The following is a 19,164-nucleotide window of genomic DNA, read 5'->3' on the forward strand; positions in this document are numbered from 1 at the left end:
AAGGCACTCGTGAATGAAAATAACTCATTTTGAAAGCTCAAAAGAGTTTGTCTGTAACAGCAATCAACATTTAATCTTTTTATTCATCATTCGTCCATTTTTTCCCACCATCATCTGAACGCAGCACATGTTTTTGGGTTTTTTTCCTGATGGACACATCTCCTCTTTTTTTTTTTTTTTTCTTTTTTAAATGACATCAGAAACAGCAGTATGCGACATTACGTGATGGCAGAGCTTCAGTTCATCCTTTGTCATTTTTTTTTTTTTTTTTTTTTAATAAATAGGACAGGGGGAATGAATGAGAGAGAGAGGGGGAGAGAAAGAAAGAAAACCAAAGGGGAGAAGAGACGGTGAGAAGGGGGGGGAAGAGAGAGAAAAAAAAAAAAAAACTCCTGGGTCACCTGTATGGAGAAAAAAAACAAAAAAAAAAACAAACAAACAAAAACAAACAGAGGAGACAGCAAACAACAAAGAGCAACATAATAATAGAGAAAACAAAGCACCATCACAATAAACTAGCTAGTCATAGATATCAATATTTACTAAATAATAAACGATATTGTGCAGCACGCAAGATAGACAGCGCACAGTGTGCTTTGAGGCAGCAGCCAAGAAAGCTTTAGTCCGCGTCTGTGAATACCCATGTGTGCATACCTGTGTGGATCAGCATGCTTGCATTCCAAAGGTTTCTCCATGTAATGATCTGCTAGGGAGTGTGGGGGGGGCCACAGCCCCGTCCTCCAGGGTGTGAAGCGGGTATGGAGGAGATCAAAACTCCAGACATCCAGAGGCCCCCAGAACACAAGAGACCATGGAAGACCAACAGAGGGGCAGCCGCGCCACTGTCCCAGTAAGAGCTGAGGAGAGTCCCAGATGAGGGCTCGCCCAGCAGCCGCGGAGCAGAAGTCAGGGGGAGTTGCAGTGACGCGCCCGTGAGCTCCGCCGGCCCCCAGCTGCGCCTGAGTGACCGAGCCCTAGGCCGAGAGGCCGGGGGCACCCCACCTCCAAAGGGGCCCGAGCGAGCCCCAGGCCCCAGGCCCCGACAAGCGGCCGCCAAGGAGTGAGCCGGTGTGCACCCGGACGCCCACCCCCAGACACAAAGAACCACCAACACACCGACACCTGAGGGAGTCCGCCACCGGCAGGGGAAGTGGTGGTGGGTGGAGATAGGCCTCCAAACCTTGGAGGGCCTGAGGTGTCCCCAGAGAGGTGGCGTCTGATACCCAACCTGACATATAGACACAGACATACAGGCACACACAGACACAAACATCCATTCCCACCCTCATGCTCTCATATGCACTCACTCCACACTCAACCAACGTGGAGACAGACATAAAGAGACGCTGTACACACAATCACACTCCCTAAGCGTACTCTACAAACCGGGTCTAGGTACCCTTGCCCCTGGAGGGGGGAATTGCACCCAGACCCAGGTGGTGTTACCCTTTTCCCTGCGGTGGGGAGAGGCAGACCACCCCGACTCCGCAGCAGCAGGGAGGCCCCACACCCCAGACCGCAGTCGGACGGCCAACTCCTCCTACTAGCCCTCCCGCTCCAGCAGGCCGCAGAGAATGGGGGTGGGAGAGGACACATCTCCTCTTACGGGAATTAAAACCTGTTACCATGTGCTTGCTGTTCTGGGTCTACAGCCGTCATCCTCTGCTTGACATAATTTGAAAAATATGGCAGATTTAATCTCATTTGGAGTTTTACATTTTTCTGTCTCCATTAATCTAATGGCTTAAACCTGTACAGAGGATCACATTTTGCTAATTCACTGGCATGCTGCCATTTTAGGCCTAACCAGCTGAGTCAGGATTGACCAATATGACTGCTCTGTCCATTCAGACTGAGTGAGTGGACATCTGTCCCAAACACAGCGACAGAGGGGAGGCTGCAGAGAACAATGGGCAACATTTCTCACCCATTAACATAAGATTGCCTTTTGATTTTCAGCTGCTTTGTTTTCCTTTTAGGATGTCAGGGGTCAGCGCTCTTTAATGTCTGCTTTCTGCTGTCTACACGTATCTGCAGCCTCTGTGATTCCCGGCACGGAGTGCACTCAGACTGGGGTCAAACAGAAAGAAATGCAGATTATGCAAATATGACCACATTAACCCAAACATGTAAATGTAATGCATCTCACATCCATGTTCAGGTTAATAGAAATGAACTTTGGAGTCAAGAAGCAGCATAAATCAAACAGGAAACTTTGACAAGGAGTGAAAAATTAAATGTCAGGATAGTCATTAATGAGAAGGAAGGAGATGATGAGCTTAAAGGGATAGTTTTATCCACAGTTTGGGATAAGCTAACAGTTATAGTGATCAGGTCAGAAAGGTCTGAGGAGTCTAAGGAGACATGCACAGACCTCCCAGACACCACCTCCAGTAAGTCCTGGATTTACCCAAGATGCATTCTGGTCATCAAAGGAAGCTCATGTCTGCTGCGTATCCACAATCTGATTCTTTTGGTCACACCCACAGTTCACAGCCACAGGTGAAATGTAGATCGGCCAGTAGACAGACAACCTCACCTTTACATCCAGCTCTCTTCACCACAACAGACCAGTACAGAATCTGCATTTCCCACTGCACTCAACCCTTGAATAAGACCCTGAGGTACTCAAAGTTCTCCACCTAGGCCAGCAAGTGGAGGAGTGTCCACCCAGCTGAGACCCACCTGAATCTGGAGGTCATCACTCAATGACGCCAACACATCCAGGTTCTACTAACCGATGTTAAATTGTTAAGTCACGTTAGGCTCGCTAAGCTATCTTATTACCTTTAATTTTGAGTTAATTGTTTTTGCACATAAAAAAATGCTTGAAAAAACCAGAAAGAACTACAAAGACAAAGAAATATCTTGGTACCATTTCATCTAAGATCTGTCGTTTAATCGAGGTCGGCTAAATAATCCCTGTGTGTGTGTTATCTCTGGTTTTGCACTATGAATTAGTCCTTAGTCCTGTCACTGTCTAATGCCTCTTCCACCAAAATAAATCCTTATTACTTGGTGGGACTTTTGGGACAGCGGAGGCACAAAGTAAAGATATAATCAGAATGATCATGAAAACCACCCAGAACAGTAGAAGCAGTCCGTTAGATTACGTTAGGTAAGATTTTTGCTGTACATGGATGGAGTTACAAAATTGCACACCTTGGCAAAGCAGTGCCTGCCACCCAAAAATTCATAAATTATTGTTAAACAAGTATAAGTATAGTAGCTCTGTGACTGAATACGTCCAAGTATTGTGTCAAACTCATGTCTGAGAAAAATAATTCCAGGCAAAATACAGAAAAAGTTTTGTCCATCTTACTGACCTGTCTTTGTCTCTCTGGTATTGGAATCGGACCCGTCCGTGCCTCAGCTCTGCCCACGTGAACGTGTCGTCCTTCTTTATTTCTCGGCCTCCCGTCTCTTCGCCTTCTTCCCCTCTGAACAGGACCAGCCGTCCGTTACTCGGCTTCTGAACAAGCTGAAAGATCAGCTGCTCAGACGGACTGTCTGGGTCTTTCACCTGCAGCAGGGTGGGGAGCAGCGGGGCAAAACCATCAAAGGGAACCAGCAGGGACCCGTTGACATGGAGGGCAGGTGTGTGGGCGTTCACTGAGAGGACCAAGAAAAGAAAAACTCAAATCAATAACCTCATTCAAGCCAAGCTGGTGGAACACAAGTAAATTCTCTTACAGTGCATTTTAGATCCTTCTTGTGAAATACACAACAAATAGCAAACTTTCTTATACCTGTGGGGAAATTCATCGTCACGGATCCTCCAAAACAAGATTAAAGCAAAACTGGATTGTCAACGAGTATTTTTTAATAACAGAATGGGAACTTGGAAGGTAAAATAATCAGAAATAGAAATACTGAGTAGTTTAATCCATGCACAGCATCAAAAGTACATTTGTGAATGGTTTACTGAAAAAAGCCATCAAAGTAACTGGACTAATAACCAGTGTACAATAATAATTTGGTTTAAAAAAGCATCCAATTATCTTCATTAATACATTTTAATGCCTCCTTTAAATATCTGTTGGCATGGAGTTGTAGTCGGTCGGCGTAGAGATTGAGAGGAGGTTATAAACTGAAAATGAAAAAAGTGTGTGTGGGAGAAATGGCAGACATATCACGAGTGAGACATCTCGGCCTTGGCGTGGCATTTTAGAAGTTGGCTCTAATTGGTGCTGACTTTGTTGGGGAACTTTTTAAAGATCAGCTCTTTTTGAGATGCCACCCTAATCTCATTATACCTCCCGTAATGATGCCAGCAGGCGTGCTTAAATCTCAAACTCTGGGCCATGTAATTATACTTCCAAATGAGAAGAAGTCTATAATTTAAAGCAATAGTTCCTGAACTTTTTTTTTTAGGGGGGGCTGCCAATTTTTTGTTTTTAAAGAGCAAATTTTTCTCCGTTTTACTTCATTAACGTGTGGATTAGCTGAAGGCAAAAAATGTTCATTATTTTACAAGAAAACGCATTTATCAGAAAGTGCGTGATAATATATTCCTTAATTATAAATATGCTTTGTCACTTTTCATTAAGAACTACAGTCTGCGCCTCAAGGCCTCGGGCATTTCAGCCTGTGGGTTGTTTTAAGATAAAAGAGGAAAAAAATTAAAGTACAAACTCTTTTAACATCCTAACTCTGCAGACAAAGCCTCCCCAGTCTTATTCAGGAGGACCAATTAAAAGTCACCAACAGGAACCTTCTAATTTCAGACAGATGTTAGCAGTCTTAGCTTCCAGTATCTTTATATTTGACCTGCAAAGACTTACATTTGTTATCAGTTTTCAAATTTGACTTCATAAGATGAAGTTCTATAGACCTTTTTCACTTCTGGATAGAGTCTGATTGATAGTTTATTTACGTTCGTCAGTGACTGAGAAACACAAATTAAATCAAGAGTTTTGCTGGGATCTCAGCAGATCAGCTGATCTCAGTGCCAGTCCACATCAGCTGGCACTTCTATATATCCACCAGCTCTCTCATACAGAGAACACTATTTATGTAGCTTAGCTTGCCTACTGCACACTGAAGCTTATGCGAGCGGTATCTGACGTATTCAATGGCATAATCTCTTATCTTACTTCTGTTCTCACTCCTCTGGTTTTCAATGCATGGAAGGTTTTTCCTTTCAGTAACAACCACCTGTAATATTTAGGCCCTCTGCTAAAAGTAACTGAGATTTTTTTATTCAATCTTAAATACTTTTTTATGAACTGGTAAAAAAGAAAACCAGGAGAATGTCTTCTATTATATTACCACAGACTCTTTGGTTTAACTGTGAATGGACCGATCATAGTAACTCCCAAAAGATTTTAAAAACGGGAAAAACTGACATGGAAATAAAAAATTTTGGTCCTGACTCATGTTAACATGGTCTTTATGTTCCAAACATTTAATTGCGATCACAAATTCTACCTGCTGAAAATATATAACTGGTCTGCTTGGTTGTGAGTTTCTTTGTGAAAAATACAATTGAAGCCTTTAATATGTTCTGATATATTACTAATACTATATTACAGTTGCTATGACCTTTATCTTCAACTGGAATCACTGTATCTGTTCTTTTTTTTTTTTTTTTTCAAAATAGCTGTTGTGAGCAATACTGCATTTATTTATTTATTTATTTATTTATTTATTTATTTATTTCTCTCCTTTTTTTTTATCATTCTCCCTCAGATATTTTTATTAAAGTTTCTGGATCCAATTTTACAAAAGACAAATTGAACAAATGCCGTTTTCTTTTTGAAGACCATAAAACAATATGAAACATACACTCCCACCTCATGATTATAGAAGTACCAGTGGGTGTACAAAAAGAAAGGGTCGAATCTAATAATACGAATAGTAAACCCTGGAGTACAAGATAGCAGTTCCTGAGTGTACAAGAGAGATGTGGAGAGTTTCAGAGCCCACACCCCCACACAGACACAGAAAAAACAAAACACAGAAACCAAAAAAAAAACAAAACACAAACATAATGAGTGGTCAGCTTAGTTGTAGAGATAAGTCAAATCTGTAAGAGAAAAGAAATATGTATAAAGTAGGTAAGTAAATGCCATCATAAGGCGCAGGCACAATAGAGTCCATATACTTAAACATAAACATCTTACTTAAGCATAAGATAAAATAAAATAGAATAAAGTCTGAGCTAGCTAATTGGGAGTGTTGCGAGACCGCAAAGTCTGAACATGGTCAAAAAAGGGTTGCCAGGTCTTAAAAAATTTGGCCATAGACCCACGCAGAGTGAATTTAATCTTTTCGAGTTTGCTAAAATGCAAAGCGTCTCTGATCCAGATTTCCCAGGATGGGGGAGAAGGGGACTTCCAACATAACAATATTCTGCGTCTTGCCAATAAGGTGAGAAATGCTACCAGATCCGCTTGGGGCGTCGGCAAGACAACTGTATCAGGAAGAACCCCAAACAAAGCAGTTAAGGGCACAGGTTGGAGGGTTAGCTGGATGATCTTTGATAAAGTCAGAAAAATATTAATCCAGTATTGTTTGAGGGATGGACATGACCAAAACATATGTATTAGAGAGGCAGGTGTTTGATGACAACGGTCGCAATCAGGGCTAAGGTTGGGGTATATTTGAGCTAGTCTGGCTTGCCAAATTTGAAACACATCACACCGATGTGTCGGTGATCTGACCACAGTTCAGCATTGAGCTGCACAAAGTGACTGAGGACTGCCAATGACAAAACTGCTCACTGAGTCGAGTGTGTCACAATAAAAGCACCACTGCGACACAAAAGTACGAGCTGCTGGTGAAACTTTATCATGACATTTGTTGCTGTGCAACTTCAAACTGACAACACGTTTTTCTGTATAAGCTTTATTTTTGGAGGGACATTAACATTTTGCAGCTTAACCTCCTCCACAGCATCACACACTTTTTCTGTTAGCAATGTAAATTTGCTTTTATGTAATATCTTGTGGTCATTTGCATTATTTATGTGGGCATCTTTAGTTTATTTGCATATAAGAAAAAAGCTCCCACTGGTACAGTGCTTGATACATGATGCTGTGCTCAGTATAGAAACCTCCCAGCTGAGAGAGAGAGAGTGACCTGGACCTAACCCAAGCCTCCCAGTTTGGCTGCAGAATTCACCTACTGTTGGTCTTTAAACTGTATTTATGCAATTCTTCTTATCAGAATTAACAGATTTGAAGTCTGGGAGCTTTCTATCAATAAATTAAAGGACTTTTCTGCTATGTAATGATAACTGTTTGCAGTTTTAAAACCAACATAGGCATCATGTTATCACCGTGACAGGTCCTGGTCTTCTGGTCTGCATAGTATCCATGTCCACAGTCAGGAGTGCAGTATCCTTCCATGAGGTAGGTCTGATTACGACAAGCTCTGCAGAGTCCGTTCCCGTCGCAGAGCACGCAGTCGGACGAGCAAGCTGAAGGAAAAGATCCAAATTATTCAAATATTATTCAAATTAGAAAAATGCTTCTTTTTGTTTTTACACAAGTCTTCAACGTTAAATGTTTTAAATGTCTATTATAAATTTATTTTTCAAACTAAATTAATACTCTGATCTTCATAGAAACAGTCTTTAAAAGTCTATCACTACATATAGAAATAGAATAAAAAGAAGATGTATATTCTTACATTTGCAAGCTTTGGAAGATGCATCCAGGAAGTAGTTCCTGCCACATTCGAGCACACACTGGCCGTGCAGCGTGGCGTAGGGAGGCTGGCATTCCTGGCACTGTCCAGGACCTCGACAGTCCAAACAGTGATCATCACAGCCTGCCACAGAGAGCAAAACATTTGAAAAAAACAGTGATATAGTAACTGAGTTAAAGACATTATTTATTTTATCACCAGATATTTTCTTAATGTGTTTTTTGGCTACTAGCACCGGTGAAAAAAGTAACATGGAGTCACACAGAAGCTGTATTACAGACTGATTAATGCACACATGCATTAATCAGTTTGCTTAGGCTTGTATGAATGTGTGTGACTGAGTGAATGAGGCTTGCTGAGAGTAGAAAAGTGCTATACACCAGTCCATGCAGTTGATTTGGCCAGTTCATACAACTTCTACATATAAAAGCTCTTTTAAGGAACCTTTTAGTTCAGCTGCTGCTGATTATCTGCTTTATTAAGATTGGCTGCGTTAGCAATCAATTAGGAAAAACAACTTCAAATGGACACAAATGTACAAACAACAGTGTAAAAGCCCAGAGGAAGCTCTTTGTGCAGCTACAATAGCACCGACTGCATGTGAAGTGGGTCAATTTATCTGCTTTTTGTTGGACTGACCGAGGCATCTGTCTCCATCCCGATAGGAGCCAAAGGAGCACCCCTGTGTGCACACTCCCTCCTGCAACACGTAGGCCTCCATGCATTGCAGGCAGTCAGTCCTCAGGGGGCCTTTACAGGCATTGCAGCTCCAGTCACACTCTGCAAACAGGATGGACGGTAGCAGAAAAGGAGTGAGAGGAGGAGGTGTACGTGCGTGTGTGTGTTGGGACATTGGGATTAGAAGTGAGGGGATTTTAGAGGTGAGAGCAAATAGTGAGAACAGAACAGAAGAGAGGGAGGGCGAGAGACCAAAAGAGATTAATCAACTTTTTTTCTCTATAGGATTGATTTTAAAGCCATTTGTGCTTCTTTCTCTCTCATCACCTGCACATCTGTTGTTTGTCCTGTACACAATTAATACAGGCACGAAAATGAAGCACAGTTGGGACTCTTCATGCTTGTATGACCTTCTACATTTGTATTAAACCTGAAGATGAAACTAAGCAGGATATACAGTTTGTAGAGCAACTACACATACAGTGAAATGCTACATTTTCTTAAAACGTATCAAATATACAAATTAGCCATAACTGTAGCCCAGAAAACTTCTGAACACATCAAGCTGAACTCTGAAAAAGGGACACATGTCAGCGAGGCGACTGGTGTCTGGGCATTAGTGCCGTTCATGTGAATCAGTGAAGTGGACCTGGCACCATCTTTGTGGTGTTGGTGTCTTTCAGATCACTTTAAACGAAACGATCTGAGTAATAGCACGGCTTTGTGCGTGGTCCAAAACGTTTTTCTTCCGTTTTGGTTCTAGTAATTGATAGTCTGCTGAGAACTCCAGCCTTTCATCCACAAATCACCTCAGTCTTCAATAAAACAACACAGTGATCCAGTATGCTTTACAAACCTATGGCTAATAACATGGTGGCAGCGTCCTTCCTTAAATATACAGCATGCAGCTGAGATGGATGTTTGGACCTCCTGCTGTGATGCTAAGTTAATTAATATTCTAATTTCCTCATGCAAGTTTTCCTTGGGGTCAATCTTTGATTTTTTTGTTTATATTATGGCAATATATATATATATATAATATATATAATTTCGTCATTTTGTTTAACAGCCACCATGAAAACTAGTTCATCTCTTAGTCTGTCTTCAGCATCTACCTTTGTTTTTAGGTGATAGTGGGAGGCAAACGGTGGGATCTGAGATGTAAATGAGGGATTTCTCAGTGGACAAAGATCACTGATAAAGCCAAACAAATGTAGGTTTTGGTAGTGCTTAAGGGTTTGTAAGAGACTCTCTCTGAGAACTTTGAAAGCTCCCCCGAGGCTGTGAAATGAAAGCTCCCAAAGTTTCTCGAAGCTGTTTTGGTTTTTGAGAGAGCTGATAGCCGTGGTGCTTTTAACTCTCTGGGTGCATCTAAGGTTCAGTGGATTAACCAGGGGGGTAAACACCATCATGAGCTGGATGGCTAAAAACCACCTGTCTAAGTGGGAGGCGCTGCTCGCTGGCTCAGAGGGAATCAAAATGTTTATTTAGCCCGGAGCAGCTAGCTTAGCTTCTAATCCCATAACAGACATGTGCAGTGTTGGTTCAGCCTCTGGGACCGGTTCCTTTGGGCCCCCGATACCTGGAAAACCCTTACTGCACTGGACTGAATCAGTGATAAAGGGTGATTTCCGCTTTATGTGAAATAACTTACTGTGAATTAAAGCATATGGTACATCAGCGTAACAACAGTCATGGGCTGAAATTAAATCTTATGCAGTCATTATTCTTTGATCCGGAAAAAGGAAAACGGATAAAAAACACATTTTCACGTGTCTTATTATTGAGTTCCAGCCTGAAAAAATGCAAGCAAGGCTGATTAGTGGGTATTTAAATATATAAACAGTGGGGAAAAAAGGGATCACTATTCACTCAGGCCCGGGATCCCCTGAGGCTCATGCATCAATGTCTCTGTGCACAGGAAGATGTAATACTGAGTTAAAATGCACACACAATGTGTAGCATTTGCATACCTGGTTCTACAGTTTATTACTTGATTGATGGAACCTATAAACTCAATGTAGCACAGTACACTACATGCAATATGGATGAAGAGCAATTTATGAATATCATAAAGGGTGCACTGCATATCCTCATTATTAATCCCCCTTGCCTCACTGCACCAGTGCATTTTGTGTGAGGTTGTCAGGCGACTTGGCAGCGTACCTCTGCAGGTGCGGGTCGTGGTGTTGAGGTAGTACTGATGGGCGCAGCTGTCGTACTGGCATTCTCCGAACAGCAGCACCTTGGCCGGGTCACGGCAGGACGTACAAACCCCGGGCGTCTCGCACGTCAGGCACTGGCTGTCACATGCTGCAGAGAACAGAAAAGGTTGACGGACTAGTGAGGAAAATGTGAAACACCAGCCAACACCATAAACTGCCTGAATGTGGCTGTGTCGGATGCATCGATTGCCAAAATTCCTCCTAAACACATGCATGTGAGGTTAATAAGTGATTCTAAATTGACCTTGTGTGTCTGTAATAAGGAGGCAGTCTGACCAGGATGTACCCCACCTCTCGCAGCTTAAAGAGGCCCTCACAACACAAACAGAACTGAAGGAGTACTGAGTAATTAAAACACCAACTAACTGCACTTACTTGTTCATTGAGTCTGGGATCTGTCTGTAAAATGTAAAAATATCGTCTTAGCATTCTTTCGGTGTTGATGGCCTGTTTTCATGACTACCTACATCACTTTCCCACCGGCTTCTCTGCTTCACTCATTACTTTCAGCGTATATTCCACTGACTCACCATTCATTTTCTGACACACCGTCTTTGTGAACTTTCACTAAACTTTTGTGCCATGAATGGTCCTTTTTGTTTGTGCCTGTTTTCGCCCTCTGCCCACTCTGTCTGGAATTCAATTCAGGCAATTCGTTCAATTTTATCTGCCTGACTTGTAGATGAACTTGTTTCACGCAAACAACAAGTTGGCTTTTTGGTTTTCTGTACGTGCGTGCTGCATTTCGCTCTGTTTTACGAGTTGTGACAAACTAAAAAGTAGCAGTAAGCTAATACCCATCAACTTCCACGTTAAAAAGTTTCCAGCAGAAACACATTTTTACGGGTCTCTGTGGATAGTATCCTTCTTTATAACAACCGTACCAGGATTATTATTTTTAATAACTCATCCAACATTGTTGCTTGTGTTGGAGCTGAAAATCAGTGTGTGGCCCTTGTCTGTAGCCTGTAGGTGTCTGCTAAGCTTCACCTTCACTAACCGGAGTCTCTGAACTAGACTTGTTTGGCTGTGTTTGTGGTTTTGGTGTTTTTTGGGGCATTTTAATTAAATAATCTCACCATTAATATTGCCTGATGTGTCCAAGAAGTTTGTAAATTTGTAATGGTAAGTAAAAGTCTATGATTTAATTAGACACTCCTTAGCAGTTATATATGCAGACAGTCTTCTCAGTGCAAACATAGAGTGCAGCTAACAGGAAAGGACCTTAACAAACCAAAATAGTAACATAGCAAAGGCATATTTTTAACATTCACAGTAAGCTTGTGTGTGTGTGTGTGTGTGTGTGTGTGTGTGTGTGTGTGTGTGTGTGTGTGTGTGTGTGTGTGTGTGTGTTTTCACTAACCCTGGCAGATCCTTTGGCCATTGTTATAGTATCCAAGGGGACATTTGGGGGCACAGAGTCCAGATGGCAAGAGAACGCTGTTGGCAGGGCAGGAAGTACAAGAGAGCGGCCCAACCCCACTGCAGGCCTCGCATGATGGATGGCATTCTGGGAAAAAAAACGTCACCTTTTATGGACATGCAGTGACATAGAAATATAACCTAAGTTCCCAAAAAGCTGGCAGACCGTGTTAAATGTAAATAAGAACAGAATGCAATGATTTGAGATTTTACTCGTGGTTTAACATTGAAAACATATCAAATATTTAAAATGAGCCATTTTATTACGTTGTGAAAAATACTGGCCAACTTAGATTTTGATGGCAGGAACATGTTGGGATGCGGGCAACAAAAGGCTGTAAACAGCTCTAAAAACAGGAAGTAGACGTGCTGTCTGTGTTTGTTTGTGTCTATCCCAGCATCACCTCGACATCCTTGACGTTTGTCGATTGTTTCGTTCCAAGTTCGATGGAATTTCTATGCTGCTAATTAAACCCTCCATGTCAAAGGTTTTAATCCAGCGTGCCTTTATGATTTCTAAACTTCATCTTTTCCTCCGTCTGCCATGCGCCCTCCATACCGCCAACTGCCAGCTCGACAGTCTTTGCTTCTCTGTTCATTCAGCCTCAAGCCTTTATGTTCCAGTCCAACTATCCCCAGACTCTCCATTCACTGTAAAACCCGGCTTAATCGGCCTTCAAATTCCTCTATTTCTACTGAAAATATTGTATTTTGCACAACTCTGTTGCTTGTGAAGCTCGCACACAAGAATTTCACTCACATGTGCTGTACCAATGTACCTGCACATGTGATGTGACAATAAAAGTGATTTGATTTGATTTGAAAAAATAAAATCATTTTTAATAAAATAGAAACTTTTGGCTTTCTATTTAGACTTTCTCAAACCTGTAAACTTGTAAGAACTTTCAAAAAAGATAATCTGATATGTTGGAGAAGATATCAGAAAGACACTGATCCAAAAGGATGGATTGTGACAATAAACGTAGTCCTTTGTTGTTCTGTGTTTACTTCCTTAAACGTTAAACATGACCCTGTAGTGAGAATAAAGTCATTTTAGTAGTTTTGACTGTTAAAGAATTGCAATACAAGAAAAACTCAGATGGAAAAGGTTTTTTTAAGCTATAAACCCTCTTTGAAGTTGTCAAAAACAGATGGACACAACACTGAATCATCGGTTTCTTGACGACAAAAGGCGGCACAGTGGTTCAGCTGTTAGCTGTTGCCTTGCAGCAAGAAGGCCCAGAGTTCAAATCTGAGGACGGCCCGGTGCTGTGTTTTGTTTTGAAGTGTGCATGTTCTCTCCAGGTACTCCCTCAGTCCAACAACATCAATGTGAATCCTTATCTGTTTCTATGTGTTAGCCCAGCTCCCCCAGTAAGTCTGAACTGAGTAAGCGGCTGAGAGAAGGGAAGGATGGAAAAAGTCTTTTCCAACCCAAACTGTTGAGTTAAAAAATATTAACTTATCTAATAAGTGTATCGCGTTATTATCAAGGATACAGTCACTCAGAGTCATCTGCTCCTCATCCTTAGACACTGCACAGCCCAGCACCACACACTGCTCAGCACACTAACCACGGCATAAAAATATGAATCTGATGTAAAAATTCATCATCTGGCCTGAATCAGCACCAGGATAGAGGCAGATGTGCAAACATGTAGCTAATAAAATGTACCCATCCACCCACCTACCTGTTGTGTAGCACATGTTTGACCTGAGAGGTTTGTTCTGTGTCCACAGGAGCTATTTTTCCTCTATCTTGTGCTTTCTTCATATAGCTGTTGTAGTCACTGTGTGTGCATGAATGTGTTTGTATGCTATTGCCTGCAGCTAAGCTAAATGAGACTCCTGAGGTTTTACTCTTAAAGCCAGAGGCTTCCTGTTCACGCTCTGCATTTAGACCCGTGCGCAGATTCGCAGCAGATCAGTGTGGAGGCTGTTACAGCTGCTCAGCGGCTGAACCACAGGATGAGGAGGAGGACGAGGAGGAGGAGCAGGAGGACGATAATAATAATGACCAGGTATGATGAGGATAAGGATAATGGAGACAATGCAGAGGATGGCTTTGAAGAGGATGAGGGGATAATTAGAAATTCTTTTCTAGAGCAATTGTTTGTTTAAACATTTACTTTAAGTGTTTCTCCTGCTTGTTGTTTTCAGGTCAGCAGAGGGTGGAGAAACAAGCCCTCCCAGGTCAAGGAGGAGGAGGTTTGATTGATGAATAAAACACAAAAGCTTTGATTAGATTTCCCTACATTAAAGAAAGCTACTGCCTGACCTCTGACCTTCTTGTACAAAGGCAGAGAAGTAAAAAGTCCTTACTGATGCAGGCTCCATGCCAGCCATAATGACCCAGAGGACAGTGAGAGACACAGTGATCGCCCAGCAGCCACGTTCTTGGCGCTTTGCACCACAGACAGATGCTGCCGACGCCCGTCTGGAGGTCTGCTGTGCAGCGCTGGCAGTCCGAGCTGCACTCTGTGGAGATAACAGAAAGAATGATTTGTATTTTTTCATCTTCACAATGTAAACAGAAATGTACGCCATTATCAGCCACTCGTCAACGCCATGCTAAAACGTCTTTTCTTAAATCAAACGAGCTGATGTGCATCTGAAGCAAAGCAGGCGCCTCGCTGGTTTTTGTTTAAACGAAAAGCAAAAATAATCCAATCAGTCACAACTCGCTGTTTCTGACTACGAACGGCTCACGAGCTCCAGTTTTTTCTCCTTATGTCTCCCTTTCCCTCTGTTCCCTTTGTCCCCTGGTTACTTATTCAGGCTTTTTTTCATTTCTCTAGTTTGTTGAGTTGATTAATTTATATCCATGTTTAAAAGTGGTAAAATTCCTGCATGGCTAAAACAATAAAATCGCAATTAAAACATAAAAAACAAGGAAAATATAAACAAATGATTTTTTTTTTAATCCAAAGAATAAAAACTGGTTTTCAAACAGGATTTTAAAATGCCTGTTGTTAGGCAGCAGTCCGCTCCACTTACTATCAGTGGTTACTTAAAAAATCAGATCTTTCTTTTGATGAAAACTTCAGGAGCATCTCCACAGTGATGACCTCAGTGATGTAGTTAAATATATGTTAAATTATGAGGACTTCCCATAATGCACTGCTCGTGTCGTCAGCGTTTATCTTCTCGCTCCTGTAGCTTGTGTTTTGCCCTGTCCGACATGGTTTTTATCTGACAGAACAAAGTTTGCTGAAGCGCCTGATTAACTGAGGATTTAAAGTTCTCTGCAGAAATGTTTCTACTCTGGTGACTTTTCACATAGATGTTCTATGCCACTGCATGTATATGTTCTTTGTCATGAGCAGTTATCTTTGTCTGACATATTTGATCATAAAACACAAAAATAGGCTGTAACAAAGCAACGGACAGACAATACAGCTGCATCTCGAAGTCTCTCCTCGTGTTCTCCTCGCCTCTCCCTCTCACACATCTTATGGAATAAACTAAGACAAATAGAAAAAGGAAAAGTAGGCAGTACAAGTCTGTAGGATTAGACGTGGCATCTACCCCAGTGTTTCATCCAGACCTCGATGATCTTCAGCTGCTTTATTCCAATTTCTATGTAACTCCCATCTCTACTGCTGCTAATTAAGCTCCCCGTGTCAAAAGTTTTAATCCAACGTGCCTTTATGATTTCTAAACTTCATCTTTTCCGCTGTCTGTCTGCCCGATCTCCGTCTGCCATGCACCGTCCAAACCTCCAACTGCCAGCTCGACAGTCTTTGCTTTTCAGTTCATTCAGACTCAACCCTTTATGTTCCAGTCCAGCTATCCCCAGACTCCCCATTCACTGCAAAACTCTGTTTAATCAGCCTTCAGTTCCTCTATTTCTACTGAAAAAATAAAATCATTTTTAATAGAATAAGATGTGATAAGCTGGGTAAAGGGAGAAAGAGCAAGGGAGCTTATGCATTCACATTTAAGTTCTCCATTTACTTTGAAAACTTTTGGCTTTCTTTTCAGACTTTCTCAAACCTGCAAACTTTTAAGGGCTTTTAAATCCGTTTAAAAGAAAATCTGATATAATGGAGATTCAAAAGGATGGATTATGACAATGGCCCCATTCAAAGCAGTCCCGTGTTATTCTGCGTTTACTTCCTCACACGATGGCAGCAGGTAGCGGCAAAGGAGGAAATTAACAGCAGAGGTATTTATTGCTGCTTCACCAACAGCTTGATTTGTATATCGTTAGCTTCATAGCATAAGTGCCTAAGTCATTTTTTGGTCAAATTGAGATTTTTGCCTAACTTTACTCCCCTACCACTGCTGCATCATCCTGTCCGTCTGCCTATGTCATTGGCCAAAAATGACTTAGGCAATTATGCTATCAAGCTAACGATATTTAGTTTCTGACTTAACCACAAACTGTGGTCAAAGCGAGTTGACTGAAAAGAGTTCCTCTCAGCTTGTTTACGTCCTTTCTTGCAGTAAGCAGTCAGAGACATTACCCAAGAAGCTGGAAAGACCTTCACTTAGTATAATAAAAGCTTACTTGTGGTAAGATGTATATTAAGATGAGGAAAAAGGAGAAACTACTGTTTGCAGCCTAATGACTCCCACTTTGATCCAAAATAAGACAGATGGTAACTCAGATGCTTCTTGCTTCAGAGCAACAGTAATCGATGCAGCATTACGGTGCCCGAGCATGTGGCAACAATACGTTTTGATAGCTCGAGCGCTTGTAAAACCACACAGTTTGTGTTTTTTTAGACAACTGCTGGTGTTTGGTGGAGAACACTTACTAAATATCAGCTCATGGCAAACAAAAGTACAATATAGTTTGTTGCTAACATGCAAAAATTAAGCAGAAATAAGTAGGAAGGATTTTAAAAGCAAAGCATTTCTGACTAAAGATATAAAAGGAGAGTAAATATGATTCCTTTATTGTTTTCCACACCTTTAAACTCCAAAACTGTGATCTCGTAAGATAAATGCCAGTGATAGGTGAAAAGAAGCTGCCCACACCCCCACCCACAGACCCGTATATACCCTCAGAACTAAGTGCAGCAGGATCTCCCAAAAGGCGCCAAGATTAACAGAACAATGAGCATCTGGTGGTGTTTTATCTGATGGTATCTGGGTTGTGTCTGGCTGACACAGTGGTGGGTACCTTAAAGTTATTTGTCTGTGATGAGATAACGATGTATAGTGGAAACAATGAGGCAGAGTGGGGAGTTATGTGATGGTGAGGACAGCAGTAAAAGAGGCGGACAAAGAAGTATCACTAACAATTTATCATTTTAATTCTGTTTGCAGATATTACAATTTGATGCGCCATAAAAAAAACATTAGGTGATCTTTAGTATTTGCACGACTAAGTACTACTATATTAAAGAAATGAACTTCTGCAAACCCAATTCCAGAAAAGTCAGGATGCCACATAAAATGTATCAAAACAGAAGGATCGCAAATCTCATAAAGCCACATTATATTAACAGTAAAATCTCAGAGATACATCTCAAAGAAGTTGGGATGGACAAAACAAGTCAATGGAAAAGGAAGCAGCGCTATAAAATAACAGCTGGAGGAACATTTTGCTTCCAATAAAAGCATCTTAGACAGACTGAATTTCTCAGAGGAGGTTCACCAATCTGCAAAACAATGTGTCTACAAATTGTGGAACAATTTCAGAGTAATGTGAAAATGCAAAAACATTGAATATCTCATCATCTGCAGTACATGATGTGATCGAAAGATTCAGAGTATCTGGAAAAATCTCTGTGTGGAAGGGACATGGATGACCGTGATCGTTGGCCCTGAAGCAGCATTGTGTTAAAAAACAGGCGTGTTTCTGTCACGCCATCAGTGTAAACACAGTTTACTGTGCCATCCACGCATGATCCAGAAACACTGATGTCTTCTGTGGGCCAAAGCTCAGTTAAAATGGCCAGAAACTGTTCTGTAGTCAGGATCCAAATCTGACCTCATGTCCTCTGAACTAAAGAGAGGGACCATCCAACTTGTTATCAGCGCTCACTTTGTCAGCCTGCATCTCTGATGGTATGGGGGTGTATTAGCAGCACGCATATCTGGAAAGCCACCATCACTGGTGAATGGTGTATAAAGGTTTTAGAACATCATATATACACATATAACATCCAGTCAATGCTGTCTTCAGGGAAGGCCTTCCATATTTCAGCCTGACAATGCTAAACCGACATACTTCCTCATTAGCGTCATCTCTTTATGTTTATATTCTCAGATCCTCTGGGTTTTAGAGTAGCTGGTCCCTGCACATGGTTGTCAAGTCTCTGTGTTAGAAGTTTTCTAGTCTCTTAGTTTTAGTTTCAGTGTCTTGTCATCATTGATTTGTTCAGCTGAAGTCTGAAGAAATCACTTGGATGAGTGACGAAATGAAACTGAAAACGCTACGTCCAGATGAACAGAATCAACTATTTGGGATTTACTTACCTGGATGATTGAGCATGCATCAAGACTGCTCAGCTGTGTCTCATTTTCCATTAGCCCTCAATGTCTGTGTTTACGCCTCGCTTTTCCTTTGGTCTTTGTTGCACTGTACTGTAGTCTTCTGTTGGTTTTCCAGCCTTTGTTTGTAATCACACTTGTGGATGCTTTGCTTTGGCATTTTCATGGACTTTGTGTAAAGGTAAAGGTATGTTCTTACTCTTCTTCGATATCTGTCAGCTTAAACAAGCAATATCTTTTCAATGTTCACGTGCGAATAAAATATGGGTTTGTGAAATTTTTGAAACATTAAATTCTGTTTTTATAAAGCATCACAACTTTAGAGTAGAAACAGCAAAGTTAAGCTCTTTTATGCTTGTGAAAGAGTTTATAAGTGTTTCAATCTGCAGCAGCACAGATGGGAAAAACAGTAAAATATAAGTAAAAGCAAAACCACAAGCCCAGTGTGGGTGTGCGTACTCAACTGCGTAATTCAAAACTCCCAAGTTGCCTGATTGCGTCAAAAACTGCTTCTACTGGACGTGACCTCAATTTTAAACCAAGTAGGGGAAAAAAGACTCTTCTGCCTCTTTTTCTATTCATGTGGCTAAAACAAGATTTTTTCCTTCCCCTGCAGGCATGTTTTATTTTACTCACAGTTTCCATGGTTTTCTAAACACACGTATTCATAGGCTTTTCTTTCTTTAGATTTCTGTTTTTCATCGATTTATTTTCTGTGCATGAACATAGTGCATGTTTG

At 41.3% G+C, this 19,164-nt stretch overlaps 1 protein-coding gene across 2 annotated transcripts in view; it reads right to left on the bottom strand.

Annotated features, from left to right (window-relative positions):
* The window catches only part of fras1 (Fraser extracellular matrix complex subunit 1), a 306,843-nt gene that overhangs the window by 106,922 nt on the left and 180,757 nt on the right, over positions 1 to 19,164 (bottom strand). For both annotated transcript variants that reach the window (XM_085426433.1, XM_085426432.1), the window contains exons 20-26: positions 14,301 to 14,456; positions 11,920 to 12,066; positions 10,498 to 10,644; positions 8,293 to 8,433; positions 7,636 to 7,776; positions 7,283 to 7,423; positions 3,327 to 3,612 (exon numbers count right to left, since the gene is read on the bottom strand). In XM_085426433.1, coding sequence (XP_085282559.1) covers positions 3,327 to 3,612; positions 7,283 to 7,423; positions 7,636 to 7,776; positions 8,293 to 8,433; positions 10,498 to 10,644; positions 11,920 to 12,066; positions 14,301 to 14,456 — 1,159 coding nt within the window. The remainder of the gene's footprint in view (positions 1 to 3,326; positions 3,613 to 7,282; positions 7,424 to 7,635; positions 7,777 to 8,292; positions 8,434 to 10,497; positions 10,645 to 11,919; positions 12,067 to 14,300; positions 14,457 to 19,164) is intronic.

This window comes from Rhamphochromis longiceps, linkage group LG12, assembly GCF_057381845.1.
Source record: "Rhamphochromis longiceps isolate RC_006_pf linkage group LG12, R_longiceps_female_GT1.1, whole genome shotgun sequence".
NCBI lineage: Eukaryota > Metazoa > Chordata > Actinopteri > Cichliformes > Cichlidae > Rhamphochromis > Rhamphochromis longiceps.